Here is a 9712-nt window from a genome sequence, read left to right on the forward strand (position 1 = left end):
TGCTGGAGAAAGAGCAGGAGGGTGAGATGTAGGAAACATCTGTTGAGTGGCAGGGGATCACGCTGGTGTGGAGAGGCCTGAGCCGATCAGGAGGCCAGCCTGTGCCAGGCCAGTGCTCACTGTGTACCAGGTGCCACATGCGGGGCTCAGGGCAGGGCCACAGTCACTCCTCCCAACCACCCTTTGAAGTTGGTGTTACTAGCCCATTTTACAGAGGAGGAAACTGCGACCTTAAGAGGCGAATTAACACGTCGGGTCACCCAGCTACTGTGCAGTTTAAACCTAGATTGTTCTGACTCCTAAACTGTATGCAAGGCAGATGATTGGACCCCAGAGAGGCAAGGAAAGTCAGTTTTTCTGCTGCTGAATTTGACGTTTTACAAGACCACATGCCTCTTTAGTCTTCAGTTTTCTCATCTATGAAATGAGGAGGGGAACTCTCTGCCTCCCGGCTCTGACATGCTCTTGGACTGATTCACTATTCCTTGTTCTTGTGACTTCTCAAGGCAAGACCAGAGTCCCACTCCCAGCCCCAGGCCCAAGATTCCCATCCCCACTGTGTCCAGGGGCTCCAGGAGGCGCTATTTCAAGGCAGATGACAAAGACCTGGGCTGTAGATCCACAGAGGGCTAAAAGCAATCCTCCCTCCCTCCCTCCCTCCCTCCCTCCCTCCCTTCCTTCCTTCCTTCCTTCCTTCCTTCCTTCCTTCCTTCCTTCCTTCCTTCCTTCCTTCTCTTTTCTTCAACCTGGCAAGGTAGGGAACTACTCGCTGAGTCTCAGGGCTGGCCCAGAGACTGAAGCTCGGAGGAGGACACGGCTCCCCAGTGGCTGCAGGTGTCCCAGCAATGACTCTTAGCAGAGGGAGTATTTGGGTTCAGTCTGGAAGACTGGGTGAGATTCCCAAACTACAGTGGGTGGGGACACACTCTGGGTGGCAGATTTGAGGAAGGGTCTGCAGATGAGGCATCCCCAGGCGATGGCAGTAAGAGCTGGTGTTGGGGCTGCTCCACTGAACCCAGAGCCCAGGCCTCAGTTTTCCCACCTATGGAGGAGTCCAGACTGGCTCAGTGGCAAGGCTGGGGTCAGAGGCCGCCACTCTCCTCCTGCCTCTCACAGCCCACTGGAAGGTCAGGTTTTCAGGCTCTGCTTCTCCGTCGCCCGGCCTCCTCCCCCCAGGTAACCGAGGGAGCCTCCTCTTTGATGCGGCCACCTCCAGGCCCAGGCGTCAATGGGCCCTCTATATGGCCAGTGGGGCTGCTGGGGGCCTCCGGCCGGCCAGAGGGGGTGCGGTAAGGCCTGGACACACAGTCCCGCTGTGTGGGGCCGGCTCATGCCTGCCTAGACCCTGTGGGCAGTGGGGGGCTCCCAGGAATGCTTTTCCAGCCTGGGGGGCACTTTGGACAGGCAGGGTGGTCTGAGGAGACGGGTGTGTGCAGGGCAGCCTCAGAAGCCGCCGTCAAAGGGACCTAGCAGACGTGGCGCCAGGCAAGCGCCATAGTGGGCACGGAAGGGCTAGCGGTCAGTCCGTTCCTCTCCCAGGGATGGCGGGGAGGGGGAGGCCCCATGGACACATGTGCTCAGGGTGACCAGCCATCCAGGGTTGCCTGGGATGAAGGGGTTTCCTGGGACGTGGGGCTTTCAGTGCTAAAACAGAGAGTTCCCTGTTATTGGAACTTCCTGGACCTTCGGAAAGGATACAGTGACTGACCTCTCTGGTCTGGGCAGCCTCCTCCCTGTCCAGTGACCTCTGAGTCAGACCATCTCAGCCAGACCTGCCCACGGCCATTTTGTCCACCCCCTGCCTCCACACAGACCCACCTCATACCCGAGAGTCCACTTTCCATTTCTCCCAGGCATCTTCAGGGGAGGAGCTGCCGGCCAACTCCAACCACTGCTAGGGGGACCTTGGCCAGAACCACACCATGCTCCCAGCCCTCCCCGTGGCTCCCAAGCCAGCTCATTCTTTCCTGTGTCCACACCTTTGCCCAGGACCCTCCTTCTGCCTGGAACATCCTTTCCCTGTCTTTGTTACCTCTTCACCCTTGGGGACCCAGTTTCCAAGTCACTCCTCCAGAGGACTTGTTCTCTCTTCCACAAGGCTGGGCTTTGAACTCACATCCCTGGTTCTTCTCCCATAAAACCTTTATCATGCCCCAGGCCCAAGGCAATTTTCTGTTGACCCATCTTTTTCTCCACCAGATGGTGAGCTCTTAGGATGGAGATCCTGACCCAGTCTTCCCCAAGCTCCCAGTACAAGGCCATGCTCATGGTGTTCAACAAATGGAAAACGCTTATTGAGTAACTACTCTGTGCCGGGCATCACGCTCCTTTAATTCTCTCCTTAGCTCTGCAAGGTTGGTGTAACCCCTACAGATGAGGAAACCAGAGAAAAAGAAGCGAAGTCACTCACGCAGGTGACGACAGAGGGCAGAGGGCAGAGTCAGGACTTGAATCTGGATAGCCTGGCTCTGAAGCCCGAGCTGGAATCTTGATAGTCTACACCTCAATAAGTTTTCGGGAAATGACTGACTGAACGGATGAATGCCTTTGCCCCCCAGAGCCCCCTTAAAGCCTACATGTGGCAGTTTGGGCCCATTTCCTCGGCTTCCCTCCCTGGAGGGGCACCCACCTCCAGTGTTCAGGGTGAGCATTTGCCTGTGGGGCTGTGAGTGAGGGTTCAGCAAAGTTGACCTGGTGTGAGGGGTGCCCCAGGGGGTGCAGAGGAGGGTCTTGTGAGGCAGATTCAGAACGAAGGTATGGCCCCCAATGGAGCTGCGCATGGGCACTCAGGAGTCCTCAGGACCATTGGCCCATAATTGTCAGATGGGGAAACTGAGGCCCAGTCAGAGGAAGGGACTTGTCCCTAGTCACACAGAGTGTCTGGATCACAGCTCTTAGGTCTCAGCTTCCCCATTTGTCACACAGGGGGAATAAATCCACCTTGTCCTGCCTGGGAGTAGACCCCAGGGGGCCCCTGTGCACTCTCACACCTTCCATTCTAGCTTCTAGAATTCCACCATCCATGCACCAGCCTTGAGAGTAAACATTGCCTTCTTCTCACCTCCTGCTCACGTCTCTACTGCAGGATGGGAACCAAATGCCTCTCTACCCTTTTCCCACACCTCTTCTCTCCACAGTGAACTGAGGGAAGTTTCGGATCCCTTAGCACAAAATGAATACCTCTACTCTTTTAAGTCAGAGAAACCAAGAGGAGAGGGCTCGGCGGGAGTCGTGGGAACGTCGTGCACAAGCAGTCAGACTCTTCAGGGGTCTGGAACTCTCCCTTGCTGCCTCGAAGGCCCCTGTGCAGACCGTGGCACTGGCTGAGTACAGGTGCCTGAAGGCAGGAGCATGGATGGGATGCTTCATTCTCAGCCTGTTTTTGCCAGTGAAGACAAAAGGGAAGTCATCTTCCATTGGCCTATGGGGAAATTGGGGTAGTAGGAGCTTGGTGATAATGCTAGGGACCACCCTGGGTTGTCAGGTGGGGGAGACAGAGACACACAGGAGGCACCAAATGCAACTCACTTGTGCCGTTTGACTGACAAGAGAACAGGGACTCAGAGATGCCAAGTGGCTCAGACGCAGTCACACAGCACACTGGCAGCAGAGCCAGGTGGGGCACTGGGCTCCCCTGGCAGCAGTCCCCAGGCCTGCCTGAGAGGCACATCAGAATCGCTTTGGGAGATTTTCAAAACCACACCTGCCCAGGCCCAAACCCTAAAGATTCTGATTCCACAGTCTAAGGTAGGAGCGGGGACCCCTCTGCAGCCTGAGGTGGGAATGGGGACTCCTCTGCAGCCTGAGGTAGGAACTGGGAATTCGGTGTTTAAAACTCTCTAGGGGTGGTGATCTCAGAAAACCCGCTGGCTCCATCACACTTTGCTCAGGGACTGAGGTGGGATGGCATTTGGAGGGCGCAGGTAGGAGGAAGAGGAGGCAGTGGGGGGCGAAGGGAGAGCCTTCCCCTTCTGTTAAAAGCCTATGGACGAGAGAACAGCCTGAGTAAGATTCTGAAAACATGAGACCCAGATGGACCCAGAGTTTTTGTCTTGCATATAATTTAGGGGGTCTGTGACATTGGGCTGGAGATAACGGTGTCTTAACTTTTCCCGGCCTCTAGCTGAAATTTAGCATCGTATTCCACGGCAATTTTCCACCAGTGGAAATCACAGGTGCTCTCTGGTCTCACAGGGGTGTCAAGGATGACCTGAAATATTGTTCATGCTCATCACAACTGCATGGCCCACCGTGGGGTCTTGTCACTCAGTGAGTTCTTGAAGAGGCACAGAGCGAGTCACTCACTATGTCACCAGCTTGCTTTCTGAGTTTGACAACGGTATTTCTGTCGCTTTCTTTTCCTTTGTAATCCTTTGGATTTTGTCTTATGCCTTTAAAAACGCAACTCCGAGGAGGAAGCTGAAGGTTTCCTGAGACTGCCAAGGGTCGGTGACCCAGAGCAAGTTAGGGGCCCTGAAGGGGCAGCATGGGGTTGGCGCCCTGCAGATAGGACCGTGGGGTTGGGTCTGTTTGAGGAAGGAATTGGCAGCTGGAGCCCTGTGAGCCTCCAGGGATGGGGTTTGGGAGACAGGCCCCCACGACGTGCACGTCATGAGCAGAACTGGACAGGAGAGAGAAGGTTGAAGAGGGGAGACAGGTCTCCATGAAAGCACAGGGAAGGCCCTTGAACCCCAGACCCCAGACTCCAAGCCTCCCCACAGACCCCAGCCTATGAGGTGCCCTCTATGCCGCTGCTGGCCAGGATCAGCCCGTTCTGCCTGGTGGCCTCCTGTCTCTGGGCACATACATTACATGTTGAGCCAAAGCCACCTCTCCCTTTGTGCCCTTCATGCTACTGCCAGCCACTTCCCAGGCTCCGAGGATCAGAACCCAGCCCAGATCGACCGGGGCTCTAGCCCTGTCTCCCAAGGTTTCTTTATTTTAAACCCTACATTTCTCCATCTTGCACACGGAAGGAGAAATACAGATTACAAAGACCTGGCAAATGGATTTTATAAACTCTTATTTTCTTGCCACAGAACTGCCTTTAATTAGCTCCAAGGACTACAAAGGGAACAACGTTATAATAGCAGCAACTCTGAGGAAGCAGCCGCGGCTCTCGGATCTCAGACCTGGGGCTGCCTCTCGTCATCAGCCGAAGCTAGGTTTGATGGGAGTGCCCCCACTTCGGGGGACAGCAGGCCCCCTTCTCTCCCTGACTCAGTCCCCATCGGCAGCAGCACAGCCTTTCTCAGCCCCACCAGGGAAGAGGAACAGGCCCCGCTCTCAGACGAGCCTTCCCAGAAGCCTGCGGACTCAAACACCCAAACCTGCCTGGGTCCCTGCCCCGAGCCTGCCACCCAGGCACCAGCCCTGAATCACTCGGTCAGCCAGTGTCAGTGCAGGCCGATGGGCAGGAGGGCAGGCAGGCAGGCAGACCCACTTCTGCATCTCTGCTGACTGCCTCGGCTGAGGAAAGGCAGCACCAGCCCCCAACCCTGAAGTTCTAAATCTCGTGCAGCCCCTCTATTCTGGAGGCGAACCGGTCCGCAAGAACCATCCGGAGGCACGGCCCTTATACACGGTCCACCCCTCGGCTCAGACAATGAGAATTCTACAAGCAGAGGGGACTCTCTTTGGGGCACAGAGGGGTTAAGTGACTCCCGTCCTAAGGTCTCTCAGCAAGGAAGCCACTGAGCCGTGGGACTTGAGCTCAGGGACTCTTGATCCCCAGTCTCAGGTGTCACAGCCTCATCTGGGCTCCTGCTGGGGAGGAGGAAGGCAGCAGGGGGTGTCTGAGGCCAGGGTGCATCAGCCCTAAATGCCAGACAGAGGCAGGAGAAGTCTCCCCATTAGTCCCAGCCCCATTAGAGGCTCCAGGTCGGGGATCCCAGACTCCCTGTCCTTGCAGGGAGACACAACCCAGAACTCTGCATCCCCGCAGCCACCAAAAAAGGCAAAACCTGCCCAGAAACACTTTCTCCTCTTCCGTGGCCAAATCCATGAACTTTCTCAGGGTCTGTCCCCCAGCCCCGTGCGGGTCCAGCTTCAGTACAGCCCAGCTCTGTGCAGTTTTCTACAAAAGCCTGTGGCTTCTCTTCCCTTTGTTTCTGATACCCCAGGAGTTACACACAAAATGTGGGCGGTGGTCTTCAGGAAGACCCCTAGATCCCACAGCTCTCTCCAGAAGCTGTCAGCAGTGACCTCCTGAGCCCAGGTGGGGAGTCCCAGGCAGGACAGGGGCTGGGGCTGCAGGCCTAGGGGCCCCGTTAGTGAAGCAGGAAGCCAAGGGTCCCTGAGAGTTCTCCTTGGCCCCTCTGAGGGCTGCACTTTGAGGTCTTGAGGTCTTGGAGTATCCATTGCCTCCCACGCTTACTGTTTCCACCAGCGGAGGATAAAAGTGCCACAGCGATGTTCCACGCCAAGAGACCACAGAGGCCACCAAACCCTCTTCCCACCTCAGGCTTTCAGAGGCCAGAGGATTTAGGCAGTGCGCTTGAGGGCAGCCGGGGCGGTTGGTGGAGGGACGTGGTCCGGGGCCTGGCCACAGCTCCCCACCCACGGCCCTGGGCAATCGTTACTCACCGCGGATGAAGGTCGGCGAGTAGGTCGGGAAGGAGTCGAAGATGCTGTTCGATGCCATGCCCCGCTCTGAAGAAGGCGAGAATTTTCAGCCCTTCGGGGGTTGAGTTGGGATTCACTTGGTTGGCTGTTGTTTTTTTCCCCCCTAGCTACTTCTGAAAATAAAAAGGGGGGGGTGTTGCTTTTTGTTGTTTTTTTGTTTTGTTTTGTCTCTTTTCCCCCCCTGCTGCTACGAAAAAGAAAAAAGGAAAGAACGCGAGAGTGTGTGTGAGTGAGAGAGAAAAAAAATCCCCAAGGAAAGTAAGTTTCTGTTTGTACCCAAGAATTTGGATTCCCGGTCCCACAGGAATGTCTAGCCACAAATTCTCAACAGAAGCGTATGCAGAGTGTATCATTAGATGGCGGGAAGGGGCTTTCAGCAGCCAGGGTGGAGGAGCTCCGAGGCTGACAGAGCAGAGCAGGCCCCTCCAGTGCCACAGGGAATGAATGAATGAGGCTTACCCTCGACAGAGCCCAGGCTCCGGTGGGTACGAGGGCGGCCGGGGGTGGGGAGCACCAGGAGCCAACCAGCTCCCGCGCAGGGCCCTGGAGGCGGCGAGGGCCTGGCCTTGTGGTTCTGTGGTTGAGGGACCAGGCCTTCCCAGTGTCAACCCAACCTCAGCTCACAGGATGCGAGGAGCCTGCTCACCGCCTGGGCTCATTGGCTGGGCCGCGGTCACCTGGGCCGTGATGTCACGGCCTTTTAGAAGATCTTGTGGCTGCCTCTCTTTTTGGAAAAGAAAAAAAAAAGAAAGAAAGAAAGAAAAAAAGAAAGAGAGAAAGAAAAGTGATGGCTTTTATTTGTGGAGCTGGCCCCAGCACGCGGCCCAAGAAACAGAACTGAAAGCAGTTGGAGTGGGCGTGGCTGGGAGGGTGGTTTGGCTCCTGGGTGGGAGACTCCTTCTTAATTAAGGCCAGCATTGGCCTGGGCAGGCTGGGATCCCCACGGGCCCCTCACCGAGTGCCCGGAGCCCGGATCCACCAGCGGCCGGAGAGCTCCCTGCCATGCCGCCTCGCCCCTGGGCTGTGGCTGACTCCCTGCCATTGTCCACCACTATTGTTGCCAGGGAGAGGTGTCCACATGTGTGGCTGGGTGGCACCTCTGGGGCTTTTATGGGAGTTGGGACTAAGTACAATGGGAAACACATGAAGTGGCATTGCCAGCACTCATGCCTGGCCTCGGCCTGCCCACCGAGAAGGGCCTTCCTGGTGAAACCTGGTGGCCTGGCCGCACTGGGACGCCCTCTGTAGGGCTGGGGGCGAGTCCCCAGCATGTCATTCAGGGCCCTTGGCTCTTATTGCCCCCACCTGCACATCCCCTTGGGGGTCTCTGCCCCAGCCTGAGGCTCAGGAGCTTTCCTGCCTCCGGGCCTTCGGTCATGCTGTTCCCCTCACCTGAAGCGCCCATTTTGTATCCTCATGTCCTGGAGGAGTCAAGGCCCAGAGAGGCTCAAAAGTAGAAAAGTCATGAAGATGATTGAATCCTACACTTGCATGTTCCCCGAAGTCATGTCAGGATGGGAGAGAGGGTGGAGAGTGGGGGAAAGGTGACGGCTTTTACCATTTCCCTTGTAAGCTCTACTCTCCCATTTCACAGGCCAGGCTGTGAGGCCCAGGGTGGTGACGCCAGCTTGTCTAAGGTCACGTGGTATTCTGGAATGCGATTGGAACTTCAGCCTCTGACTCACCAGCCCTGACCTTGGGCATGACACCAGAGTGCCCTTCCATGCCCTTTAAATGAAGACTTCGGAAAGCCCCTCTGCAGCCTGGCCACCACCCCTGGCCTGTCCCAGGGAGCCCAGGCTTGGGGCTAGGCCCTAGCACCAGTCTCAGACTCACAGTGGACTCTGTAGGCCAACAGGGGTGGAGGTGGGGAAATCCCTGGAGGAGGATGGGCTGGTCCAAGGTCCCAAAGAGACTTGTTTCTGCCCAGGGCACAGGTGCACAAGATGGCCTCGGAAATGCTCACCCTGAGCCTCATCTTGAGCCTCATGAAGATTCAGTCTTCTGTCCCTGAATAGTGAGTCGATTGGTGTTGAGGGTGGGGGTGGTGGGGACAAGAGTTCTAGTTTGGCCAGAGAGGAAGCAAGTTTATGGTGACAGCCACAGAGCTCTGGAATCAGATTTGGTTTCCAGCCTCAGTTCTGCTGAATCTGAGCGGCCAGAACTTGGGGCAAGTCACTTCCTTTCTCTGGGCCTCAGTTTTTTTCCCTTTAAAATGGGGATAACACCTTCTTCGAAGGGACAGGCACGGAGTGAGGGCATCATAAACATTGGTTTCCTTGGCTCAGCCTCCATGACGCGATTTGGGCTCCATTATGAGTCAGCTCAAGTAAGGAGCTATGACAGTCATGCGGGGGGAGAGGCTGCCCCGCCCCCACCCTGTGTCGTAAACTCATCAGCTGGCCAGCCTGCGTGGGACCGTCGCGGGTCAGTGGCACGGGGGGAACTTGCCAAGGGGCCTTGACCTCCTGGTTGAATTTGATGCCTTTTGGAGTCAGCCATGTGTGAAATAGATTGGAGAATGACAGCTGGGAAGACTCCCCTTATACAGAAGCCGAAACTGCAGCCCCCAGAGGAGCAGAGACTCATCCAAGTTCACCCAATGAGTCAGTGGAACCCAAGCCCCTGCTTCCCAGCCCAGGAGCTGTTTCCATTCCACCAACACCGCCTCCAGTTTCGAACATACCACCCTACGTGCTTTGCTGTTTTTTCCACACCTAAGAGTGGGCCCCCTTAAGCCCCTTTAACTCGATCACCCTGAGGGGCTTCCCCACCCCTGGGAACCTGAGTCCAGGCCCAGGAATGGGAGGGAATTCAAGAGGCTGTGCAGGGCCCAGTGACGCGTCTGTGCACCGAGTAGTTCAATGCATTCTCGGGGCAATGTGGCAAATGAGAGCCAAGCTTGGTCCTTGCCAAGGATCATCCTTGCCAGGATCATAAGGGGTTTATCATCTCTACATGCCCCCTCATAAGCATGTGCTAAGCTTTAAACAGCCCCGGGGAAGCAGAAAAGACAAGGAGGCTGAAACCAGCCATACCTGAAGCCTGCTTTGTTTCTTATGAACTGTGAGATCCTGGACAAGAGGCT

The 9712-nt window shown here is 56.2% G+C and overlaps 1 protein-coding gene across 4 annotated transcripts in view; it reads right to left on the reverse strand.

Annotated features, from left to right (window-relative positions):
- RUNX3 (RUNX family transcription factor 3) overlaps window positions 1-7188 on the reverse strand; it is a 65061-nt gene extending 57873 nt beyond the window's left edge. For 2 of the 4 annotated variants that reach the window (XM_030942212.1, XM_010355718.2), the window contains exons 1-2: window positions 6901-7049; window positions 6586-6737 (exon numbers count right to left, since the gene is read on the reverse strand). In XM_030942212.1, coding sequence (XP_030798072.1) covers window positions 6586-6643 — 58 coding nt within the window. In that variant the 5' untranslated portion in view covers window positions 6644-6737; window positions 6901-7049. Of the gene's footprint in view, window positions 1-6585; window positions 6738-6900; window positions 7050-7083 lie in introns of those variants that run through there. The other 2 variants (XM_030942210.1, XM_030942211.1) reach the window with 2 other exon arrangements.
- Between the last annotated feature and the right edge of the window lie 2524 nt (window positions 7189-9712).

Source organism: Rhinopithecus roxellana, chromosome 12, assembly GCF_007565055.1.
Source record: "Rhinopithecus roxellana isolate Shanxi Qingling chromosome 12, ASM756505v1, whole genome shotgun sequence".
NCBI classification, from domain to species: Eukaryota; Metazoa; Chordata; class Mammalia; order Primates; family Cercopithecidae; genus Rhinopithecus; species Rhinopithecus roxellana.